This window comes from Leptosomus discolor, chromosome 1, assembly GCF_034619465.1.
Source record: "Leptosomus discolor isolate bLepDis1 chromosome 1, bLepDis1.hap2, whole genome shotgun sequence".
Classification (NCBI taxonomy): Eukaryota; Metazoa; Chordata; class Aves; order Leptosomiformes; family Leptosomidae; genus Leptosomus; species Leptosomus discolor.
Genome location: NC_141391.1, coordinates 126,550,956 through 126,576,980, shown reverse-complemented (window position 1 = coordinate 126,576,980; position 26,025 = coordinate 126,550,956). Strand labels below are relative to the sequence as shown.

The 26,025-nt window shown below is 53.7% G+C and overlaps 1 protein-coding gene across 2 annotated transcripts; it reads right to left on the bottom strand.

Moving 5' to 3' along the window:
- Positions 1–1,477: 1,477 nt before the first annotated feature.
- On the bottom strand, positions 1,478–26,025 carry BOC (BOC cell adhesion associated, oncogene regulated). 2 transcript variants are annotated; one of them, XM_086464140.1, is made up of 18 exons: positions 25,941–26,025; positions 25,282–25,560; positions 16,742–16,888; positions 15,991–16,134; positions 15,273–15,566; positions 14,176–14,448; positions 13,091–13,482; positions 10,210–10,372; positions 9,200–9,310; positions 7,775–7,981; positions 6,775–6,956; positions 5,582–5,687; positions 5,267–5,389; positions 4,379–4,597; positions 3,731–3,957; positions 3,066–3,145; positions 2,235–2,428; positions 1,478–1,662 (listed from the first exon to the last, which is right to left on the bottom strand). In XM_086464140.1, exons 1-18 carry the CDS (start codon positions 26,023–26,025, stop codon positions 1,478–1,480), a joined length of 3,411 nt encoding a protein of 1,136 aa, XP_086320266.1. The 2 variants fall into 2 exon arrangements, with proteins under 2 accessions (XP_086320266.1, XP_086320273.1); XM_086464147.1 differs by having other exon boundaries at positions 13,184–13,482.

Sequence of the window (26,025 nt, the reverse complement as noted above, 5' to 3'; positions counted from 1 at the left end):
GTCAAAGACTTTCCCACTTGCCTCTGCTCTGCAGCAGTGGAAAACTGCCCCGCAGTGCAGGACGTGGTCTTTACCTGGCACGAGGAGGTTACAGCAAAGGCGAAGTCAGCCTGTGATTCCACTGGCTCGCACCTGCCTGATCAGAGCGCAAGAGGGCCAGGCGCTGCCTCCTTTCAGGCCCTGTTCTTTTTTGCCCCTGGCATTCGGTATGGGGGCAGCGCGCGATCGTTTGCAGCACTTAACTCTGGCTTACTGGGAAAACTTCCTTCAATGCCAAAGCAAAGGGGTTGTGTTGCGCCGCCCTTCCAGTACAAAGTTTCTGAGGGTGCGGGGGGAGGCTCGAGGTTTGTTAATTTTCAGTGAAATAGGTTGAACAACCTGCAGCTGCCCTTGCTCCTCCTCCCCGCTCCCTGCCTTTTGCCACTGGTCTTTGCTCCTCCGTCTGGCGTACGTTCAGCCAGGATCCAGCCAAATCCCAGGCACAAGCACTGCCCCTCCTGGCCCAGCACAACCGACTGAACGGCACTTGTGCAGCCAGCCTTTTCACTGGGTGCCTGTGAAGGTGCTGAGCACCCTGTTTCCTTAAGGGAAAAAACCCCACCCTTATCCACAGGCCTGGATGCTGGAAGAAGACCACAGGATGGGGTGTGTGGGATAAGGAAACAAAATTTGCAGAGATTTGGGTGTCCATCTGTCTCCCCCATCACCGAACCCATGCAGCTGTCCTTGGAGATAAATGAAAATTTCCTCTAGCTGTGGTCTTCACTAGAAGTTCTATCACTTCACTGTCAGAGGTAGCAGCTGTCCCTCTTCTCCTAAGCTCAGCATTAAGAAGATTATCTGGAAAACTGTAACTGCAGGAAAATGTCACCTTTCCCCAGGTGTCCTGCTTGCTGTACAACTGCAAGTAAAAGGGTGGGTTCATTCTGCGGGAGGATTTAGCATACAGCCAACCCCAGAAAAGACTAAAGCCTTTATTTTAGATGTTAAAGCATGGGTTTGTCTTTACAGATACGCAGCTGCAGATGGCGTGTATGTGAAGGGTTGTTTAAACCGATTAGGCAGAGTGCATAACTCCAGTCTGTTCACAGGAGTGTGTTCTGGGGACAAACCTTCCTGTGGGGGGGAATGACCTTTTTGGCAGCGTTATTTTCCGTGAAGCCCTCACTGCAAGAGGTTGCTAGATCTTGGTGGTGGCAGCTCTGTTTGGATGACCCATGTCCTGCGACGTCTCTTGTGCTGCTGTTTCAATCTTGTGCTGCGATGAACAGCCCAGTGCCACAGCTAGCGGCTGCCGGGTGTCTTGGGCCCTCCTGTGACCTTGCTGAGGATGCCTTCTGTCTCCATAGCATTATAAAAGGCACATATACATCTATATACAAGTGCATAAATATATAAATAGGGGTGTTATACAAAAATAAATACCCATTCTCTTTTTCTCTTTAGAATAAGTCTTTTGCAAAAGGCAGCTTGGTCCCTAGCTGGTGGGAGAGTAAGTCTCTGAGGGCCTCAGTGGTGGTGGGCTGCTGTTGAGATGTCTGGGTAGGTCCTGACCCAAAGATGTGATCACTGGATTCTGGGGATGGAGATCTCCTCTGGACTGGCAGCAATCTAGTCTTTCTACCTCTTCAACTGGCACTAGGCCTAGGCAGCAAGGGCTTCCTGAAAGGGAAAGGAGCAAGAAACGATTACAATGCACACAGAAATGAGAGATGCTGTTGGAGCTTTCTCGACAACAGTCCACTTCATGAGGATGGGTACGCTGAGCGAAGGGGAAGACCTGCGTTCTGAAAGCCCTGGCTACATGGGAGTTTGATCCTACGGTTGCACACAACAAGCATGAGCCACGCTACAGGGATCAGGTCCTGGAGAGATGGAGTCACGTAATTTTTCAGGGACCTTGTTGTTTTACTAGCAGTCTGGAAAATGCAAAATTAAGGATTAAAGGACAGCATCTGCCACTGGAGGTGGGCATGTGCCCTTCCGGCAGCATGCAGCTCAAGCTTTTGGAGAAATGAGCAATGAGTCCTCTGAAACTGCCTGAGGCAATTTACAGTCCCCAACTGCCAGGATGGCCTTTCTGTGCTGTTGTTCTACGCAGCATTAAAGCAGTCCTTGCACCGCAGAAGCAAGCGTGAACAGAGCCACCAGAAAGGCTCTGCAGGGAGATTTCCCTTCAAGATCAGCCTAAACCGATGAGATGAAGGAAGCACAGAGTTTTCCAGACCACTGACCTTGGTGGAACAGGGGATCCCGCCGAGCATCCAGGCTAGGACCTCCCACTTTGCTGCCTATCACTGGATGATGGAGGCCAACAAAGTGCTCTTGAAGGTGAGGACAGTCATCTTGTGGCTGAAGAAGCTGGTGAGTGGAGTCATCGGGGAGACTGTAGAGGAAAGAGCTGTCTTCTGTTCTTGAGTTGGGCAATCTAGGGAGGCAGGCAAAGAGGTTTAGCACTATTAACAGATCTTTCCTCCTTGAAAGATATCACCTATGTAACATCTCAGCCAGCTGCATCAATGCAATGACACAGAGCAGTCCTAAATGAGGGGGAGAGCAGAAACCAGGATGTCCTTGTGGGATGGGAATGAGGTGATGGGACCTGGTATCCAAGATTCAACATCTAGTGAGTGCCAGAGGAGCTGGGAGGAGTAGTGCCTCCTGGGGAGCAAGGGAATAATGACTTGACGTCTGAACAGCAAGACATAAAGCACCCGCAACTGGACCCTGGCCAGATTCTGAGGCAGCTGTTTATCAGCATCCAGTCATAGACGGTAGCTTTTCTCATCCTACTTTTCAGTCTCCCACTTAGAAGCAGGGGGAGGAAAAGGGGGAAGGGGGAAGTAGGTCTTGGCCATCTCTACCATTAAGTTATCCCTCCCTCAAACCATAAGAGGAATGAGCTGTACGAAGAGAATTTAGACCAAGGTGGCCTAGTACTGGAGGATGGATTTGTTTCCTAAGTGAACTGGGACAAACGGGAGCATGGTGAGGGCAAGCTTTTGGGAGCATGTAGTCTTGTGGGTCCCGCTGGATTGTTCCACCCTCCACAAGCCAGGACTAACCTGGAGGGCTCGTAGTCTTGCTGGGCATTCCCATTTTGCAGCACTCTCGCTTGCAGCAAGGCGTTGGTCTCCTCATGCGACTGTAAGGAGAGAGAAGGAGTCTCAGCAGAACGATGCCACACGGCAGCATTAAGAGGCAGGTGCTGATCTGGGAGCCAGAGCCAGGGGGCAGACGGGTGAAGCTCTTATGACAGAAGGCAAAGAAAGCTGAAACTGGTTAGTTTGCTACAGGGAACAGTGGAACTGAGCACTGAAAAACTCAGTTCACGCTTACTGCTCAATCAATGGGGGACGATAACCAATTTCTAGCCGTGGCACTGCCTCGGCCTGTGTTACAATTTACACAGTCCTCAACATTGTCAGTCCCTGTGAGCTTTGCTTAGGAGAAATAGGAACCATTCCCATAAGAGTAGCCTTTGCTCACTGCCTCTGCCATACTTAGAGCCACTGCCCCAGGAAACCCCCTCTTCACCAGTGTTTTGGAGACCTTCCTACTCCTCTCATGTCTCAGACTCCACTGCAAAGGGGAAATCTCTTTTAAGAAATCAGTCTTGCCACTTCTACATGCTGCAAAGGGTGCCAGCCATGTCTGGAGAAGCCCTCTCACTGCAACCATGGCCTCCAGCTCATGTCAAACCAACTTTTAACCGCAGGCATGGACGTACCGGTGGCACTTCATCAGGACTGTAGTCTCGGGGCTTGGTGCTTGCATACCCCACTCCTGCAGAGGGGCAGATGCCATTCAGATGTGCCCCATTGGCGTAGGGCTGCCCGTTAACATAGGGATGTCCATTGGCCCGGGGAGCAGAGATGCCCCTCAGAGGCACCATGGTGTACTGGCAGGAAGATACCAACAGCCCAGCTCCTGGGAATCCCATGTCAATGGTTTGCTCTGCAGAGGGAAGAAAAAGGAAGTCTGAGGCCAAAATCAGGGGTAAAGTTGAGCTTCTTGAAGCTCAGCAGGGATAGCGTTAGGCTGTCCTATCAAGCAGCTATTTTGGCACCCAAAGCACCCTTGGAGACAAATGATGTAAAGGGGCCCTACACGAAGGCAAAGGGGGTGCCCCTTTCCCCCGTTCTAGTCCCAGGGTTCCTTCTCAACAACGTACGCAGGACAAGGGACAAACAGTGGCCTTTGTCTTTATGGGGTTCCACAGGGACATTTGAGACTTGCCCTCTGCCCACCGTCTCCCTGCTTCCCAGAATGCGCAGCCCTCACATCTTGGGTGTCTGACCCAACTACGCCCAGGATCACATCTAACCCACAGGACAGAGCACACTTTGTACATCCACCCTCAAGAAAGAACCCTTACTCTGCTTGGACCAGGCTCTCCAAAGGCAAAAGGGGATGAAAGCCACGATGAGGAGTACGATAGAGCCCAGCACAACGCCTACAATCAAATATGGCAAGTCGCTGGAACGGGCCACCATGGCTCCTGTCCCCAGGCCACTGTGCCCACTGAGTGGGGGATGCTGCTGGGGGGGCACTGTGGAGGGTGGAAGGCGACCTGGCAGACCAAGAGACTTCCGAGCTGTGAAAGGAAGAAAGAGAGAGAGAGAGAGAGAGAGAGAGAGTGTTAGGCACAGACATGGCAGGTGGAATAGCAGCCCGTTCCAGGGATGTCTGTGCTGCTGTGGCATGGACAGACTTCTACGGTGGCTTTAAAGAAGCGCTCCTAGATGGCAGAAGATTTCCTAGGCCGATGCATATTGCAGTACAGAGACATCCTCTGTGCTTGGCTTACAGATCTGCCAGGCTCTTGGGCTGCTAAGGCAAAAGGAAAATAGCTTCTCCAAAACACCCACTTGGGACTTAATGCTGTTCCTATCATGACAGTGCAGCTGCTTGGAAGACAACATGAGACCTGCCTATAACCAAACACGGGAGCTCAGCACAGCAAGGGAAAGTTAGTCCTTCTGGTTCCAGTTACCATCGCTGTGATACTTAGGAAAACTAAAGGTAACGACTACTTTGAGGGAGAAAGGGAGTCTGTGAGTACTGGTATGGGTATATACACATACTGAGCGACAGCATCAACAAACTACACCTCTCTTCTCCCCAGGGCTGCCTCCATCACCTTGCCTGAGCTTGGATGATGCGCTGTCAGGCAGGGATGGTACCTGCCTTGCTGCGCTCTGACACCTGCAGGCAGGGAAGGCAGCAGGCTGCACTCCCAGAGGTGCCCTGTGAAGTTGGTTACCTTTGGTTTCACAGATCATCACGTTGCTGAACTCGCTTTCGCCACCCTCGTTGAAGCATTGCATCTTAATGTCGTATGAGGTCTCTGGCTGCAGGTGGCTGATGGAGTGCCAGTACCGATCTCCTGAGGAGGGAACACACACACGGTGCCGTCAGCTTCCTCGGGGAACACGCAGCTGGCCCAGCTCTGCAGCAGTGCTAGGTAAAGCAGGCCTGGGCGGCAGCAGCTGCCACCTTTGGTGCCCAGGGCTCCTTCTGGCTGTGTACTCTTCCAGAAGGAACCAGCAGCTGAGACCAGTCTCCCAACATTTCCTACCTTCCACCACGTCCTTCTTGTAGTCGCTGTCATTGTCACTGTCAGTGGGGCGGTAGTATATATAAAAGCCATGGATGGGAGTGTTGTTGTTGCTGGCTGGGATATACTGCAGAGAATGGGAGGGAGAACAGAAATTAGCAGAGATGACTGTGCCTCCATGTTGTACTACGTGAGGAGCAGTGGGGATAAATGGGATGGGACAGAAGGAAGACCCAGCAAGGGGGAATCTTCCTTGTGTCACCCCTGGTTTGAACAGTAAGGGCTTCCTCCCGTGAGCTCACTGCTATTTTATACTTTTGCACCTTGCTTCTCTCAGATGACTCTGGTCCTGTCACCCCAAGCACCCAGTACTCTGCTCCCTCTCAGCAGCCACAGCCAATGCTTCAGAGAAAAAACTCCTCAACAACAGTGACTCAGCTGGGCAAGGACAAGCACACGTTCACCTTGACTCCCGTAGGCTCGTGGCTTCCAGACAAACTGCACCTTGCCACAAACTGATGACCCCGAGAGTCTTGTGTTGCTGAGACAGCTCTGTTCGTCCCCCACCCAGGGCAGTACTGTCCCAGCTCTGTGTGTTCTTGCTGTCTTTCACCCAGTATTTTATCAGCTACTGTTCGTGTTTAAATGAACAGCAGTGTCCATCCTGCCCTGTAGCAATTTCTGGCTAGAAGCAGCGAGGAGAGAAGAGGGCAATGTGTCCCTCCAAATAAGCTCTAAGCTGTTGGAAACACTTGGATCTGGGCTTGTGATCCAAAAGATCCTGCCTGCTCTTAAAAATCCTCTGGGGTGTACTGCTGCAAAGGATTATCAGCACTTAGGACTGCTATCCAGCAAGTGACAGTGAAGGACGAATCTGCTGGAAACTACTAGGAGAGACAGAGGTGCTCATGGATTCCAGGAATTTGGCCAGGAGAGCAAGCAGCTGCCCCAAGCATTTTTGAACAGTGCTTGTTGAACAAAATGGTCAAGACCCTGCGGTTATCTGCTGAAATGCCTCCTGTGCACAATGTTGGATTCAGATGAAAAGGTCTCTGACTTCCCCCACTTCTGTGTGGCCCAAACCCAGTCCTCCTTCACTGGAGGGAGCTACGGGATCCCAGATCCATGAGTGCTGGTGTGGTGTAAGCTGGGCAAGTGGCACCCACACACCCGCTTCCTGCACATTTGGAGATCTCCACCCCTACAAACCTTACCATCCACTTCAGCATGATGGTGGTCTCATTGATGGCATCTGTGAAGGTGATGTACGGTCCGGCCACAGGGCGCTCGTAGACTCGGTTGCTGTACCCAGACACCACATATGGCCGAGATGCCGCACTGGGCTCGCTCTCTCCCAGGATGTTCAGTGCCCGGACACGGAATTTATAGGACATGCCTAGGGGAAAAATGGGAAATAAAAGAATTGCAGAGATTGGAGTCTTCCGAGACTCCTCCTGTCAGCACAGGCCTGACTGTGGAGAGAGGCTACATCTCCAGGAGGCAGAGAGCCTACAGAGAGCATTTGCTCAAAGCACAAACACTGAACGGCCAGATTTCAGCCGTGTGCTAGACGGAGCCTGCTTTTATTTGCCTTCCCCAACTCCTGGATGGTCTAGAGGTCAGGTAGCCGTTTTGAAATGTGTGTGGGTGGATTCAGAGATGCCTAAAAGGATGTCCTGACCCAAAAGCAGGTATGGGAAGGCATCCTTCCTCTACTACATGCAAGTTAAGTACATAAACATCAGTTAAAATCTCAAAGTCTAACTAATTTTCACCCAAACGTCGTTTTACTGGTCTTTAAGTTGGGGCAGAGATGTTACCCTTTTCAGCTGTCCAGCTCAGCAATGCCGTCTTTTCTCACGTGAAGTGCAATGGGAATTGCGTGCCCATCTGTCTTGCCTGTGGCTAAGGAAAGTTCTGTCCTGTCTAGTAAATGGCAAAACCAAATGTCCTTTGTAACTATATCCTGTAGCACAGAAAAGCATATGCAAGCCTCCCTGAGGGAGGTCAAATCTGTGCTGGTCTTTGCAGCTGGAGAAATTGGAGAAGCATCTGCAGCTTTTCCCCATGCATCTAAGGCCGGAGCTGTGGAGGCTTTGTTTCACTGGCACATGCTGGGGCTGAGCATGACATGACAGCTGGCTAACCACCCTACAGGGACTGCACAGCTTTCCTACACACCTCCAGGGAACAGGGAGGAGAACACCTGCCTACCTTTCTCCAGGCCTGGGATTTCCACCGAGAGGCGAGAGGGAGGAATGTCACTGGTGGCCAGGACCCAGTCTCCCAACTTCTTCAGTTTCTTATATTCCACACGGAAAGACTGGATGGGGAACCCGCCATTCCCACGGGGGATCCAGGTCACGTACACGGACGTCTCTGATGCCATGGAGATGGTTGGACGGTCTGGTGCCTCTGGAGCTGCAGGGGGCACAGGGGGACTTCAGGACATGAAACACATCCCTCTTGCCTTGTCTGGAGGATCCTGGACCTGAGGTACGCGGGTGGAGGACTACCTGCATTGCGCCCACCCTCATGCTCTTTGTCCTGACCGCTCTCTTCTTTCTGTCTCTCCACTAGAGGTGGCACCACCAAATCCTCACTCCTTTCAGTTTGTGCCCTGCAAACACCTTTTACTCCTGCTTGCATCTTGCTCCTTTTCCACTTGCAAATCAAGTAGGATGAGACAAGGTTTGAGGTGTCTACATCCATCACGGGAGGCAGAGCAGCAAGAGGTGTGGATGCAGGGCTGGAGACAGAGCAAAAGGCCTGGCTGAAGTGGAAGCAGTGAGCGGGGGGAGACTGACACTGGGGACTGATGAGTGTAGGAGATGAAAACAGGAGAGATTAAGAAGAACCAGCTGAGGAGGAAACAGGGAAAAGTTCTGAACTGTAGAAATGTAATTTGATAGGAAAAAAATCAAAAGATGGGAGGGAAAGAGATTAATGGAGCTGTGGAGATGAAAGAAGAGGCAACATACGAATTAGTGGGGGGGATTGAAGGAGGGGACTTCACAGAAAGGCTAAGGATCAAAGGAGAGAATTTCACAAAAAGGATAATGGCACTGGTGAATAATAGTAATGGCAGACACAAGGTGGGAAACAATGAATTGGATTAACCAGTAAGGAACTGATGTTTCTCCAGTGCAGCAACCTACCCAAATGGAGCACCCTGCACCCCTACAACAGGCACTAACTGCCCCTTGTCAGGGCTTGGCTGAGAGAGGAGGGATGCCAGGACCTCCAGGGACGTGGTTCCCCTTCCCCCTCGCACTCCCCCAGCACCCACCGGTGCACAGCAGCGTGTTGGTCCTGTGCAGCACACATCTGCAGGCTCCACAGGCAGGGCCTTCTGAACCCTCCATGTGATACTCAGCAAGAGACAGAGAGTTTCTGACAAGTCCTTGCCTTAATGGTGGGGACGGGCAGTGGGATCAGCCTGCTCTCCTAAGACAGACTGCTTGCCAAGTGCAGGAGCAGGGGTGTCCAAGAAGGACCTCTCCTCGTCATGAGCTAGAGACCACCCACCCAGCTTCGCACAGTTGTTTTATCCAGCAGAGACTTCAACCCCAGCACGGCTTGGCCACTGCTACCCACAAGAGATCCCTCCTTCCTTGCCCAGTTCAGAGAGGGCCTTACGGGACAGACGGCTGTTGTCAGACTGGTTGCTGCTCTGAGTGCTCGTGCCTGGGTCGTCCCGCTGGATTTGCTGCTCTTTGCTGGCAACAATCTCCGGTTTGGGGCGACGGCCTGTGCAGAAGGGAGAGGTGGCATTAGTGACACGGAGACGCGCTCAGAGTTAATTTGTGTCGTGACGAGCAAAGAAGATATTCCCAGTCATGATGCGGAGGTAAGTACTCGCTGGAGTCAAACAGCCCTAGGGGTTCAAAGCACTCAACCTGCAGGCAGGAACAAAAGCTAAAGGGCCAGGTTTGTTAAACTGTTAATAGGTCCCCCTCCTACTTAATTTTATAAAACTTTTAATTGGTTTTCTTGAAATGTTGCTAGATTTCTGCCTGAGAAGGTGGTAATTAGCACAAGATGAGGGCCTGAGGAGATGCGTGAGCAAGCCCACCATGGGGAAGGTTGATACAAAGGGAATGCCGTTCTTCACACCTGCTGGAGACATGCAAAGCAGCCAGGGCACAGGGGAACTTAGGGTAGATATTTGGAACATCCTTTTAGTGGCAAAGAGAGCTCGGCACCACGCAGACTGCGTGGGAAGGCTTGGAGTTTCTTTTAGTGCAGGACAAGCTTTTAAAGACAGATTAGACAAACACCTGTCGGGAACAACCCCCACAGGCTGATCCTGTCTCCAGGCAGAGGATGGATTAAATGACCTCTTGACATCCCCGCCACACCTATTTTCTATGGTTCTGCAGGTGTCCAGGTGAGACACTGAGGGAGGGAGGGACTTGCTCCAACCCAGGCAGAGGGGAAGACTTGATTTCCCCCATCCCGTTTCAGTCCCGCCCTCCACTTTCCCTTCTGAGATAGTCGCTTTAAGCTGAGGGCAGATGGGTTTCCAGAGCAGGAACAGCCCCCTTGTCCTAAGGCTGGTGCCTGTGCCTCAGGGCTGGGGCGGGACATCTTGGAGGGGCCCTCCCCTGACTCAGAGCAAAACACCCAGGGAAAGGTTTGACCTTTACCAGTCCGGAAGGTCACCATGGCCGTCTGTCCCTCGCCAGCACAGTTGTGAGCGGCCATCTCCACCTCGTAGAGGCTCCCAGGGTCCAGCCTGGTAAGGGTTAGGCGGTGCTGTGAGGCTGGGACGTCCCTCACTGCCCAGCTGTCCGAGGCGTTGGTGACCTGCTGAGAGACCAAGGCAGGCGTTGCAAAGCTGACGGCAGGCTGGGCTTCTTGCCGGCACCAAGCTTAGAAACCTTCATGGCAGGTTGTCTATCAACCAGGGCTACTTCTCCTGCCTGGGGGCCAGTTCCCTGCCTGCAAAGGAGGGAGATGTTTCCAGCCTGATTTGGCAAAGCTGAAGGATTCAGGTAGAAGTGGGACAAGTCTCCAAGCACCAGGGTGTTTTTCTTGACCCCAGAGGTTCACTCAGCCCCTGTTCTGTTCACATCAGCGGATGTTGTGTCTGCTGGTCCCTTCTGACACCACTGCCCCTCAACATGCATAAAGCTCTGGAGCAGGCGTGCCCATGAAAGGCAGCAACTAGCCAGAGGCCCAAGCTGCTTTAGAAGCCAAATCTCTCCTGCAGCCCAGCTGCTGAGCTGCTCATTTAGACGTTGGCCATGTCCATGAGATGAGGTACCTGGACACCACTGTGGTCATATGGACCTAAATCATTTGACTAACGGCTTCCTATCCAGTTTTATCCAGCCTCACCGCCGGCACTTTCTGGCTGAAATGAGGAACTGTAACATTTGAGCACAGGTTTCTGCAGGGAAGGGACCGTGGATGGCCATGGTCCCCAGAAAGGCTTGGAAACACAGTTCAGTTTTTGGTGATGCCCTGACGCCTCATGCAGAGGGGGAGGGAAGGTGGGACCTTCTTCCTTCTCCCCAGCTGCAAGAATAATATTTTTGCAGGCAAATAGGCAGGACGCTGAAGTGACCCGGTGCCAAAAGGAGCATTAGCAATGCAGGCAACGCAACAAAAACGGAAATGCCAAGACTCTGCTGTATCATTCATCTTCTCCAAGCATTTGACACTGACTGATTAATGCCTGCCTCGTTTTATTTTTATTCCTGAGCCCGTGGAGTTGAGAGGCCAGGGAGGGGAGCCCTAAAGACTGCTACTACCCAGGAAAGAATAAGATAAATTCTTAAGGAACAAAGATAATGGCTGCAGGGCATCTGACTGCTTGCAGGCTGTTGAGATTTTAGGGACAGCGTAATACCAGGGAAAAAAAAAAAGAGACATCCGCAGCTGTTTTCCAGAGGAGAAGCAGACCCTTGCCCAGTACAAATGTGAGCCTCCTGTCAGCAGGTTTTACTTTCCTTATAGCCATCTTTCACACAAAGAGCCTTTTCTTTTGTTGGTGAATTGATTCCTTCCCTCTCTGCACACATGCTTTTCTAGTCTGAGATGTCAAAACCTGATCATTATATAACTTGATCCTAAGGATCTCTCTGATAGAGACTCTTTCTAAACAAGTTTAAGGGTTATTAGGACTAATTCCTTTCCACACAATCCTTAAGCACCCCAAGAAAGAGTCTCCAGCTGAGAATTTGGACTACACTGAAAACATATTACTGCAAACTGCAGTGACCCACGGTGACCCCCACTGCCCTACAGCCCCTTCCAGGTGAAGCACTGAAAACCAAATAAAATATGGACAAACTCCAGCCTACAAGTTAAGGTCGCACGCAGAATTGGTAGTTATGTGATACACCATTAGGGGACAAATCTCTTCCTGGCAGACAACCAGAGCCAATAGCCTCACGAGGCTCTTGGCATCTTTTAGTTTTTATTTAAGCTTGCCCTATTGTGTTCTTGTGTTGGCGTCTCCTGCCTTTGTTTTAAAGGGCTCTTTAAAGAGATGGTTAGCTGAAACCCTCAGCTTAAGTTTTATTTAGAAAGAAATCAAGGATGTGTAGGAATCCTAACAGCCTCCTATTATATCATATTTTTACAAAATCAAACAATTCCAGGAAAACAGATATATATATTCACATATAATTGAGAACGGTGCCTTGCAGCGGCTGGGAATCCAAAACATGCCAGATCTGGAATGTGCTCAAACCCCAAAGCAAAACCTGCCTCTCTACTGCAACTCCCTGCCTACTCAAAGGAAATATAAGCAGCAAACAGATAACTTCAAGCCTCCTTTTTCCTACTTATCCCCAGCGAAATGGGAAGACATGCTCTGCACCTCAAATCAGAATTCTTACCTCAACAACGGCTCGCTATTTAGAAAAACTGCTGGGCTACAGCTCTGCCTGCACTCTGCCCGTGGCGCTGAGAAGCACCGCAGAGGGCAGGACCCCTTGGGCTCAAGCAGGGCTCGGCAGCGCACCGTCTGCTCACGCTGTGCCACCAGCCAAGAGACATGCTCAACAGCGCGCTGCCTTTCAGCTCCCAGAATAAAGCCGGTGGCTGAGGACCTTCCCAGAGGATTTAACACGGCTATGACAGCTCTCTGCGGACTCCTCGCAGTCACCGAGCACGGGTGCTTCAGTGCTGCTGAGCAGGGCAGCACGTGCAGCAGAAAGAGGCTGCTGCTCAGTGTCCTGCAGCCCAAGCCTTTGAAGGCAGAGGTGTCCCCGTGGCTTGTGGCAAGACAAAAGCGTTACAGGGCAAGTCGCTGTGCAATCTGCCCTCAGGACTTCCTACATGTGTAAGCACACAACTGGGAATGGGAAGTGGAAGCTCTTCAGACTGGAAATAATACGTGTGTGTGCTCTGTGTACTCAGGCAGACGGGCACCGCTACGAGCTCTTCTTGGGCAGCTCGGCAAACCTCCTCTCGCAGCCTGTACTCATCACACCTCAACAGGCTGAGGCTGCAGCTGAGGAGGTCCCACCAGCCAGCACCACCAGCGAGCGACGGGTGCCCCTGCCCCCAACGCACCTGCTCGCAAGGTGTGAAAACGCGCAGTAAGGCCACCAGCCCGCCTGTGGAGTGGCGCAGAGGGAAGATGGGAGCAGGGCGAAACAGCGATACCTTGCGATGCTTCACCACATAATAGAGGATGGGGGCTCTGCTGTCAGGCCGGGGTCTCCACACCAGATCGTAGCTGTCCGTCTTGGATGTTCGGGGAGAACTAAGGATGATGGGGGCCTCGGCTGGAGACACCAGCTCCCTGTTGGCTGCACACTGTGGAGAAACTGCCAGCGGGGTCGTCCCAGGCTTTGGCAGTCCAGCTTTATCCAGGGGCAGCTTTAAGGTACCATCCCTGGAAGGTGGTGTCGCAGGATGAGCTGAGTCCAGCTGGGCATCTCGCCCGGTGTCGAGTGTAGCTCCTGAAAGACAACATGTCGAGGCAGGGTAAATGCCCGTCCCAGGCTGCAGTGAAGGCAGAGCTACGAGCCCCTTGAACCTCTTGGAAGACCAGCGCCATACACCCATGGCAGCACAGGTACCTTAGAGGTATCAAGTCCCAGGTGGTGCTGCCTGCTGTGCCACTCAAAAAGGTCTTGGCAGCAATCTGTCCTGCTATAAACCTAACACACCTCACTGGGGCCTCTCCCAGAACAGGCCTCGGCCACGTGTGGCTTCCTCCCTCTCTGAAGCCCCTCTTACCCTGGATAAATTCAGCAGAGTCCAAGGCATCGGGTGGTACCTATCTCACATCAGGTGAATCCACCCCCATCAGTGTTTATGCTCTTGCCCAGTGTAAGCTCAGAGGCAGAGCTGAGTAAGCCACGGGGTGAGGCGCTACACCCAGACGTCCTATGCCTCTCATGCAGAGATAGCTCAAGTATGCACCCGTGGCACTGCACTTAGAAGCAAAACAGCTACCACCTACAGGGAGATACAGAGATCCCAGTCAAAAAAGCACCCAAAGTGTAGGGTAAAAGGGAGAGGAGAGCAAGGTTGCTCAAACACAAGCAGGAGGGGTTACACACCAACTTTCTTCTCCTGCTCCCCTTGCTCTTTCCCTGTGTGTGAGGCTCTGGGATTGAATGGTCACAAGCTTGGAGGGAGGGACTCACCCGGCCGGGCTGTCCTCAGTTGCACCATGGCTTGGGCGCTGCCGACCTCGTTCTCCGCCATGCACTGGTATATGCCGTCGTCCTCGGGCCCCACGCTGACCAGCCGCAGCGCCCTGCGGGAGAGCCGGAGCCGGTGGCTGGCAGAGAGGGGGACGGCGTTGCGCAGCCACATGACGGAGGGCTGGGGGTTCCCTCGCACCTCGCAGGTGAACTTGGCGCTCTGGCCCCAGGGAATGATCTGCTGGGACAGCTCCATGGTGACCTCCGGGGGCTCTGCGCGGGGGAAAAACACGGCTGCTGAGTGCCACTTGGCAGGGAGCACGGCACGGTCATGGCTTTGCACTTGCCTCTCCGCCAGGGAAGAGGGCAGAGTGATCAATCCTTAGCCCACCCCCAAGGCCCACTCTCTTTGTGGGGGCCCGCAGGGGTCTGCTTCATTGCACCTCCCCTTCAGTAACCACGTGAACCGGCAAGGAGAAGTGGCCCAAGGCCACCTGCCCCTCTCAGATCCCAGCAGCCACCTACAAGTCCCATTTTTCTGAGCTGAAATGCTACTCTGCAAAAATCGCGCTTCTGCCAAAACAACACGTTGGCACCTGGCTGAAATGTAACCCAGTAAAACATAGGCTTAGTCTCCCTAACACTTGTGAGAAGGGGAAGGGTGCATGGTAGAAGTATCTAAGGTGTAGTGTCCCTTACATTCCCCACCCCATAGAGAGCTTCCCTACAGAACAGAACAAAAAGCAAGACGTTCTGATATCTTTCCTGTGCCAGCGTCAAATAAGTCTAAGAAACAGCCAGTCCTACACTAGAATGTGTTAGAGCAAACCCAGTGCCACAAATGACAAGAGAAGAGTTTCTGCAGAAGAAGGGAGGATCCATCAACTCCAGCCCATGGTGGGAGCCAGGAAGGAGGAACTACCACCCTCAAGCAAGAATCTGTCCCATCTCCTAGAAACTGGAACCACAAGCAGGGGTTTGCATTATATGGCTGTTTGTCCGGTGAGAGGAAAAGCACAGCAGCACCAGTATATTCCCCTGAAAGCAGCTGAGAAAGTCCAAGCCCTTCCTGAAAAAAGGGCTACAGCAGCACTCACCAAACACCTGCACGTTGTAGAAGATGAACGCAGCTCCAGCCTCCCCGACCCCGTTGTCAGCCGTGCAGCTGTAGGTGCCCGAGTCCTCCTCACTCGTGGGGTCGATCAGGAGGTTGCTGAGCAGGAAGCGTGTCTTGTTGTACGCGGAGACGCTGGAGCCGTCCTTGGCCCAGGTGACCCGGGGCGGGGGGATCCCACTGGCCACACACTCCAGGATGAGGCTTTGGCCCTTGGTAACAATGATGGTCTGAGCTTCGGGGGGGTAGATTATCCGGGCTGCCTCCGCTGTGGAGCCTGGCGAGGAGAGGAGGGGGAAGAAGGTGGGTGGGAAGGGAGGTGGCCGGTGGGAAAGCAGAGTGCAGGTAGCGGTGACAGTAGGGTAGCATGCTGCTCTCCTGCACTGGGACAGGTAAACAGAAACGTAGGCCAAGAGGGACACTCCTCAAGGATGCGTGCACACAGCAGGCCGTCTTGCCGAAGGGCTGAGGGCCTTTGCTCGCCCACCACAAAGAACAAACCCTGAGGAGGTACGGCAATCCCAGGGTTGCACACACATACCCCAGGAGCAGACCTTGGGGCCTTCTGCTCCTGGAAAGGAGTTTTCCCAGCAACTGATAATGTCGGTTCCCAGAGAAAACCAGCTGCAATAGCACTGGTAGATACTCCCAGGGCTGGAGGCACTATTGAGAAGTTGTGCTGTGAAGGGAGAGTGGCTTACGTCTCACACGGAGCCTCTCACTGGAGACGGAGGTTTTCACCTCCTGTGTCACAGGGTTGTAGGCAGCGCATTTGTAAGTCCCCTCATCCTCTTGGCTGGCATTGACGATCTGAAGGTTCCCAGACGGCATGATAAGGTAATTGTCTGCAGAGAGAGAAGAGGAGGTGGCACGTGGTCACAAGATAGGCTCCCACCCAGCCTCCTGGAAGAATGCAGCACCCTGAAGAAAACGTGGACAAGTAGGAAGGGAAAAATAACACAATAACACTGACAGCACTGAAATGACCCCTTTGGGTTCAAATATTAGGGGGAGCAATGATGCAATGGCGGAAGGAACAGAGCCTCAGGTGAAGCTAGCTTCTCACAGGTACATGAAGCAGGTGATAGAATGAAGCTGCAAAATTCAGATCCAAATTTTTAAAATTTCCCCAAATTCAAAGCTGCTTTTATCTTGGCTGGGCTATATGTGTGCTTCACGGACACATGGAGATGCCCAATGAAGACTGACGTTATGCATCACTAACTCTGCCTCCTTTTGCCTTACCGCAAGCTGGGGTTACAGGTGGCTCCCCAGCCCCAGGCATCAGGGACATCAGGGAGATCTGACAGAGACCCTAAACTAACCTGTGCTCAGACTGGCGTCTAAGGGACAACGAGGAGGCAGCAGGTAGAGAAAGCCACTGCTGGTAGGGAAGGGTAAAACTGAGGGTCCTAGGAGGGGACCCAGCAGGACAACCCCTGCAGCACTCACCTCGGGAGGCCTCTAGCCACTCCTGCTTCACGCTGTAGCGGACCTGAGCCTTGGGGTGACTTTCAGGCAGGTCGCAGGCGATCACGGCTGTGTTCCCTTCATCCACCTCGATCACATGCTGGCCGTCGAACTTGAAATCTTTGAGATCTGCAGAGACAGCAAAGGACGGGGCACCTCAGTGGCTGGCTCAGCATCTCGGTGTCTGCTCATCCTCTTCCTGAGGGTTCGGGGCTGTTTCATTGCAGTGCCGGCAGAGGACCGCTCTGTCCCCAGCAGCCAGGGAAACTGGCCTGGTTTCAGAGCTTTAATTTTTTTCTCCTCCTCCTTCCTACAAAACGGGTAACTTAAAACACAGCTTCTGGAGAAACTGCCTGCTTCATGGCTGAGAAACTGGGTGCGAAAAATCCTGGCCTGAGAGTAAAAAATGAGCCAACTTACTGCAGCACTGAAGGACAGCCAAAAATGGTCCTTCTGCTGCCTGCTATTTCAAACGTGGCTGCTGTCCTGCTACTAAGAAGCTAATTTGTAGTCATAACTCAGGGAACCCAGCCTGCTTCAAGGGTGTACAGACAGCGGGTGACATAGTGGGAGAGGGCGTGTGAATTCTGGGCACTCCCAGAGCTGCCCTGAGCTCCTCCAGCACCTGAGCGACCCATGTGTCCGCTCCGGGCACTCAGCTCCCATCAAACATCTCACGGCCGAAGGCTGGTTAACCAGGATGCTTTGTGTGTGCCCCAGCAGTGCCCATACCCAGTTCAAAGAACAGGGACTTGCAAGGAAAAGCAGGTACTCCTCTACAAGGCACAGCTGCCCCCTCCCTAAAGCAGCCATGAAAACGCCCTGTCCCAGCACATGTCCCCCTACGAGGCTGTGGTGGGGGTCGCTCCCCCAGCAGGGGTGATGCAGGCAGCACGACTGGAAGCACAGGGGCAGGGGCGAAGGGGTGCTTGACTTCTTGTTTTCTTTTCCCTGTTTTCCGAAGCAGGAGCAGAGCACTGCGGTGAAACCCTGTGGATGTGGCAGGCCAGGGAGCACGCCGGCCTGGCCCCGCCAAGCTTCCTGGAGGCGAAACCGGTCCCCGCTCTCCCTGGGCATGACGGCAAATCTTGCCGGGGCACTGCAAGCCCAAAGTTCGTCTTGGTCAGCCTGTGCTGGGAGGGAGAAGGTTTTGTGCCAGGAAAGAAGTCCTGTGAATGCGTTTTGACAGTGCTGTGCACCAGCCCGGGCGACCACTAGTGACAACTGCGCATCCCGCCGTTGGTCACAAGTCACGTTGTCGCATCGAGGCTCAAGCCAGCCCATTTTCCCTGTGACCCAGCACTAACACACGTCTCTCCAGCGGCACGCCACTAAATCCAGGCGAGACCGCACTTCCTTTTCAAAACCCCACACTAAGGCAGCGTGTCGCACCCGTCGCCACGGCACGGCCACGCGCTGTCAACAGCTCCCTCACCCCTCGAAACCCATCCCGGGACGTGGCACCCGCAACCTCGGGCAGTTTGTAGAGCCGGGGGGAAGCAGGAGGGCTGGCGGCGGGCGGACGGCAGGCAGCCTCCCTTGGCAGCCCTGGCCGGCAGAAAAATGTGTTTTTGTTCTCTGGGAAATGCAGCAGCGCTCCAAGAGCAAAAGACAACTCTGGCTCCAAGCTTCTCCCACCCACAGTCATGGAAAAGTGACATGAAATTTCTCAAGCCGACTTTCTGATTAAAGCAAGATCCTTTATGGAGTTTAAATAAAAACCAGCTCTCTTGGCAAGGCGGCGAGAAAGCCTCCCCGAGCACGGCGTGGAGGGGCTGCTGGGTGGCTGCTGGGGGAGCCAGCATTCCCGGGCCCAGATCTGAGGGAAGGGGAGGAGGTTGAAAAGAAAAGGGGAGGTTTTGCAATGTCATAAAAATGATTTGCAGCGAACATGCTTAATACTTCTGGAATTTCTTGGCATGGTTCAATTAAAAAAAATAATAATAAAAAGAAGGAATACGGGTGAACTTCAGAAATGTGATTAATCCTTTAAGACAAGCTGAGGAGGGGAGCCATGTTTCCACTGGGTATTAAAGCCAGATGAAGGTTAACTCTTAACTTGTGAAAAGCTGGCAGGGCCTTGCACTCCTCTGACAACGAAAGTTACTGCTGGGGAGCGGAAGGGTGCTGGATATTTTCTCTCCTTCGCTTTTTATACTTGATCAAGGAATAAAATAGTAAGAGCCACAGAAATGGAAAGAGGTGGAGAAGAGGCAAGAGCCCAGTGTCTGCCTGCCCACATCACGCATATTTCTCCGATCAACAAAATATAAACGAGCATCAGGAAAATTAATGTGCGCCTTGGTGGTCTGGATTCATCACAGCCAAATTAAGATTTCAGAGCCAAGGCATAGGCTCCAGCAATGCTGGCAGAGATCTGCGCGCACACACATGCACGCACACACACACACACACACACATGTGTGCATGCATGCACAGACCCCGAAGAGGAGAAGGGGCCCAGAAGCCTGGAGGAAGAGCAGACCCATGGCCCTGGCATAGCAGAAAGCACTGGGGAGCACCGACCCTCTCAGAGATGGAAAACAATGTCCCTTTGCTGGGGGACCCCCGGGACAACTTTGGGCTGGGCAGACATGGGGGTCCCTCACGTGTAGCCCAGCCCACCGCTCTCACAGCTGTGAGTGCTGCAGCCCCACAGCAGGGAGTGGGACTGCTGGCTCTTCCTGCCTTCACCTCCCAGCCCAGCCGCACGGGATGAGGGGCGAAGCTGTGGACAGAGGGGGAAAGGACAGAGGAAAGGGATCTTAGGGTGGCTGGGGGAGCAAGAGCTGAGCCTCGCCGGAGAAGTGGAGTGAAACGGGCAGGGGAGAGGGGAAAAACATCAGGTGGGCACTGAGAGAAACTATTTTCCAGTACGCAACTCTATGAGCTTCCTGCCAAACTACTCCCCTAAATTCCTGCTCACCCCACTGCAAACAAGACTGTTCTATTTGCCAGTGGGTTTTGGCCACGGTCGGTCTCAACCGCCCTGCTCCCCGCTGGTACAGGTGCGTACAGCCACCCATTAACACCGATGGGTCGGCAAGAACTGGCGAGGGGTGGCTGGGAGCACCCCTGGCCCCTCCGTGCGTGGGACAAGCCCCCCTTACACATCCCAGTGTGCTTGGCCCCAGCACAGAAAAACAGAAGGTGCCGTGCCGGGCTGGGATGGGACACTCAGCTTCATCCTGGGGGCCTCAAATGAGCAGCCCCTAAGACGTGGGGGGGCCACACATGCCTCGCCCTCACAGGCAGTGCAGTGCATGGAGGGGTAGAGGAGAGGGTCAGCACCAGGGGGGGATGCAGCACTCACCCCTTCAGCTGCCCGGCCGGCAGCAGCCGTACCCCTTGTCTAACATGCCATTTGCACCCCAAGCCTAACTCCCGCTGCAGCTGGGAGAAACCACATCCCTTCTCCACTGGCTGGGTTTGCCTGCCAGCCCATGTCCTTGTCCTTAAAAGACACGCTTGATCACAGGGAAGCAGCAAGTCCTCATCCACCAGCCACCGGCCGGGAGGTGCTGCGGACAGACAGACAGACAGAGCACTGCCCCAGCCGTGCTGGGATAACAGGGCTTATTTTTTTTCTTTTAGAAGGGAGTGCAACCAAAGGCCATTGCTTGTGTCCATTTGCGTCCCGCTCCAAGGCGTGACGGGGCGAGCCGGGGCGCGGGGAGGGTGAGCCCTGCGACTAGCTGCGCTGCTGTCATCGGGGAGGGAAACCAGCTGAATCCCAGGGCTGGGGGCCAAGCAACGAGGCAAGCGAGACAGACTGGATTAAATGAACGGGAGACCATAAATAACTTCGGAGAAGCAGTAGTAAATAAAATGCTGGCCCTCAAGGTGAAAGTCGTCCCTGCTGTAGCGAAGAGTGAGGGAGGGAAGGGAGGGACCCTGAGAAGGGGAATGGCCAGGCACGGGGTCCCCCAGCTTGTGGGCAGGCACATTCCACTAATGCCCCCTCGGCTGTCAGAGCAGCCTGGAGTTATGGCTGCTCAGCACCGCAGGAGCCTGGACACTGGCGCTGTCACCATCAGCCCCCTCCCGCCCCGCTGGGACAGGAGCAGCCCCCCGGCCTCCTGCCTGCTCACGCACCCCCAAGCACATTCTCCCCGCCATGCCCCAGCCCCACTCCCCCACGGCGCCCCGGGCCCGTCGCACAGCCCTTGGGCCACAGCTCCACCGACTCTCGAAATACCACCTGTGTTTTCCTTCTCTCCCCTCCTCACACCACCTCTGCCTCCAGGGCCAGAGACCCCTGTGCCTGCTCAGCAAATGCTTTTCCAACACACAGCCGCCCCCTTCCCTCCCGCCAGTGCCTCCAGGGAGCGGTCAGAGGAGAGGCCCGGGCAGAGGAAAATGAATGGGGCTGTCTGCAGAAAGCAGCTGCAAATTCCTGGGGGATGCCCAGCCCGACCCGGAGCGGGGTCATTGCTCACGAGCGCTGCTTCCCCCCCATGCTGCCGGCTTCCCCCCCATGCTGCCCCAAAGCCGAGGGCTGCCCTTAGCAGCGGCGCTGATGGGGACCACGGGGCAATGAGCCTCCCTTGTCCCAGAGGCACCCTGCACTCCACTTGTCCCTGGCCATAGGGCATACACCAAAGCAGGTGGAGTTCCTTTGCTGCACCCCTCACCTATTTTCTTGTTTTGTTTTTAAATATCATGCCTGTCCAGGTCAGGTTTGACACTGTTCTCTCTGCACTGATATTCCACGGACGCAGCTGAATGCTGAGAGTTGCACGGCTTTCGCCACCTCTGCCTGCTGGCTTTGCTCCAGTCCTGCACTTCAGCTGCCCTGTGAGCTCCACCAAGGGCTCTTGACTTTCTGAGCCTTTTGCTGTTGCAGGACCAGCCCACAGCACTGTGTTCATGTCCCTGGTGGATTTATCCAGCCCAGGATAAAGAGCCCACTGCAGCCATACCTTTTTCATATAGCACCTCCACCCAGGAGAGAGGTTGGAGCAGGGCTTCTGGCGTGATGGCAACTTGGCTACCTGGAAGCGGGCAGAGAAAACACCTTGCTCGTCCTTGCGGCTCTCAGCCATATGAAGGCTTAGGGCCTGGCTTGGAAAACCAGGAATACCCCTGCCCCATCCATTCAAGCTGTCCCAGGCTCCAGCCCACCACCACTGGGCCGAAGGGCTGCCTTGGGGCCACACAGGGCTGATCTCGTGCAGCACGGCCAGGCCAGCAGTGACCAGCAGGTATCTATGTGCACTGATGTGCCATGGGCTGCCAGGGATGAGTGTGGGATCATGGAGCACCAAGTCGGCTCTAACTGGACTCAAAAGTGCCCAAGTAATGCCTGAAGTGCTACTCCTTTTCTTGCTTTAAGAACTTAATCTTCCCCTTTCTGCAAATCCCACCTCCTTCCACCCCTCGGCTATACAATAGCTATTTTATCTCCGCTGGAGGAATTAAATGCTAGTTTCAACCAGCCCTCTGAACCAGGGAGGGCACAGGTGGACTCGGCATTGCTGTACCACAGATGGGAGAAGGAGGTATCGGTCCCAAGGCTATGCTGCGGCTGCCAGCACTGTAACGATGGTTATCTGCTTGCTGACTGTCAGCAAAGCACAAGGAGGCCCCAAAGGACTGGGCACGCACAGCCTGGGGCACTCGAGGGTGTTTCCTCCAAAGGAGGCAGAGAGAAAATAGAGGAAATAACCTAAAAGTTGGCCAGATGATGTTACCAACAGCCCTTGAAACCTAACAAGACACTTGTTCCAATGACTCTAGGTCTTCTTCCAAAATAAACCTAAACCTTGAAAATATTTCCCCATCCCCCTCCCCTGCTTTCATTCACATTTGAGTTTCACTCTCCCCCTGGCCCCCCAAAATAATTTTTTGGATAGGGCTAAGCCATTCAGAGGGTTTTCTTTCAGCGCAGCAGGTGATCTGGAAGAGATGTATCAGCTACAATGCTGACCTGCCAGGGTCTTCCCTCTCCACCACCGGGACCATGGTCCCCACTGAACCAGCTCAGAGCAAGGCCCTGTTGAGGAGGTCTGGAGCAGGAGCGACAGCTCGAGGCACATCTGCTACCATAGCTTTCAAACACAGTCCCACCACACATCGGTGCCCCCTGTTATTTCAGACCACTGCAAAGCCACTGCTGCAAGCAGCCTCCAGCTCATGAACATGAAACTGGTTATTTGAACCCCTCCAGGTTTCCCTCCTACACCTTCAGGCCCACATCTTTCCTGGGCTGTCCCCTCTCTCTCTTTTCACTCGCTGACTGCCAAGTCTTCCCCACCTCGGGGCTCTCTATCGCCTGAGGCTGTCCGAGTGCGTGGGACACGGCCTCTGCCATCCCCAGCTCCCCTCGAGGACGAGGGATCCATGCAGCGCAGCCACAGGGGTGCTCCACAATGGACTAGTTGCTTGGTCATCCAACCCCTGGCTCCAGTTTTGTGAGCCCCACTGAATGGTGCTCCTGACCTCCCCTCAGCGCTAGCACCTTTGCCAGGGCAGGGACCACAGCAATGGGCAAGTCCCCCTCTTTTGCACTCACAATCCCAGTTGCAACCTGGTAGCCAAAGGCTCCAGGAGAGGACTGCTAGACTACTCAGTTGTGGCTTTGATTTGTCCTGAGGGACATGGTGGGACCTTCCAGTGCTCTAGGACCTGTCTCCCATCCACCACTGATGTTAGACCAAAGCAGATAGAAAAGTCAAACAGCCATGCTTTGTCCCAGGAGACAGAGCTGGTGGTGGTGGGTTGGGGTGAGGGGAAAAAAAGAAAAGGGGATCAGCCTAAGAAGGAACCGATCAGGCTGAGGAGCTGTGCACACCCTGCTCTCCTAAATGCAAACCATGCCCTTGGTAATCCCATCCACCTCTCCCCTCCTCTCCTTCCCTGTATCAGGCCACCAGCACACACAGCCCCCTTTCTGCTCTGGAATGTGTTCTCCGAAACTTAATCTCTGCACGGGGCTCAGGCCAAATCCCCTGACAGATTCGGCCCCATGACAACCCCCTCCCATCCTGCTTCAGAGCTCAGCAATTCTCCCCTCGCTTTCCCTCGCCTCCTCCTCCCACCCAGCCTGGCCTAAACATTTCACTCCTGATTAATGTATCAGTGACAAGCCAATAGCTCTTGGCTCTAAAGCAAAGCCAGTCCCCACTTTGCACAAACATCTTCACTTCTTCATTTTCTTATGACTTAGCCCCAAACTCCCCCTTGCTGGGGAGACGATGAAGCCCTTTCTATGCCCAGGGGCTGTCACTGCCAGGGGATGGCGATCTCCTCTGCACACACTTGTTCCACCAAAAACTGCACAGGCCTCTGAGAAGATCAGACTCTCCATTGCCTAAACAAGGGTGGTCCACACAGAGTGCCCGCATCTCCAAGCAAGCCTGGGCTGCCCTTTCTCAGATGCATCCAAATACAGCACTTTCTCACATTTGAGCATAACATCTGGACAAAACCAGGCACCTGTAAGAGAAGTCCTCCACTCTAAGATACCCCTTTCCATGCACACATGTCTCCTTGGTCTGTCGCCAATGCCAGAGGGCAGCAGTGAGGAGCACATAAGTTCAGACACACGAGCAAAGTTCCTCGCCCAGACCTATGGCTCAGAAACAAGGTGGCTGTTTGCTGCCATGCCACTGCCTCATAGGAAGAGGACAAAACCCTGGAAAGGGGAAGCATGCCCCACCCAGGACCACAGCAGTGGTAATGAATACAGCCTCCTGCCCCTTAAAGACAAAAACCTCATTACGAGTGCTTTTAGATACTTTGCTCTCCTGCATCTGCCTCCTGTCAGCGTCTGCACCTGCCTTACCAAATGAGGACAGCATAGTCTCTGCCTTCAACATCTCCGTGCAACCGTTCTCCCGCCACCCCTCTCCCTCACCTTGCCTTTTGGCAAGGGATCTTCCCAACGGTGCACAGAGGGCCACCAGCCACTTAACGCAGGTGCTCAGGAGCGCCTCCTCACCACCACCAGACTAACCTTTCCTTACCGTGAGCATGGGGGCTTGCACTTTGGCTATGATGAACCCAAGGGCCACACAAAAAAGTGCAGGTCCCATCACAGCACAAGCAGGGCAAGGGACTTCACTTTCTGTGGGTCGGGAAGGCAGTAAAACTTAGCACACGCTGACCCAACACTGGCAACAGCCCTGCAGCAGCTCAGGCGGCAGTTTGGCCATCAGCACCAGCAGGTACTTTTTGGTAACCTCAATCAAGAAGTTGGCAACCAGTTGAGGCAGCACGGCAGTCAGGAAACCAACCATGCGCAGAAACCCCATCGCTCAGGTATTTCCTGCTCTTTGTGGTCTTGCAAAACCTGTCACTGCAGGACAGGTCTGCAGCCTACCATGCAGGAGGACTGCTTGGGTCATGGCTGGGCCACAACACGACAGCCGGCCCACAATCAAAAATGCTACAAAACAGCCCAAGCCAAAAGAGCCCTTCCTTGATGCTAGCATGAACAAACGAGCATGGATGAGCCTCTCAAGATGCGCGAGCGATGGCCCAAGCAATGCAGGGGATGGCAAAGGACTAAAGCTACTCACTAGCTAACGTGACCACTGCAGGGACACTGGCAATGACTCCTTCAGGCACACGAGCAATGCACTGGTATCGCCCCACCGTGTGGTTGTTGAGAGCCGTGATGACAAGTTTCCCTCGTTCGATGTTGATACCCAGCACCTCGTCTGATCCAGCCAGCTCCTTCCCGTTCAGTCTCCAGGTGAGGTTCACTCTGGGGGGATCCACTACACACCCCAGGCTGACTGGGCCCCCAAACTTTTGGACAATGGAGGCAGGCTGCACTGTGACCTGCAGAGATTCACCTGTACAGAGGGAAATATGGGAATAAGAAAGCTCTGTGAGACTCAGCAAAAGAAAGCACAGAGCAAAAAACCGCAGTGCTGGTACATTTGCATCCCCATCGCTTCCACTTGTGCTGCACTTTCCCCTTAACTCCCTACACATCCACCCTAGTGCTTGAGATGCACACCCATTTCTTCTTGGCACCACCAGACAGAGATGTCCAACTCTGACTGTATCCCCTTCTCCTCTGGAGGAGCGTTCGAACCTAGACCTTTGGTCAAGGCTATTGAGGAAGCAGCAGAGAGAGGAAACCCCTTTGTGCTTGAGGCACAGCTACGCTAAACAGCATCAAGGCAAAACATAAATGAAACGGAACAAGCAGGTAAGAACGGAAACTCACTCAGTCTGGCAAAACAGCTAGCGGCTGCGAGGATGAGGCAAGGGATGGTGGACATGGGTCTCTTCTTTCCACGCCTCATTGCCAT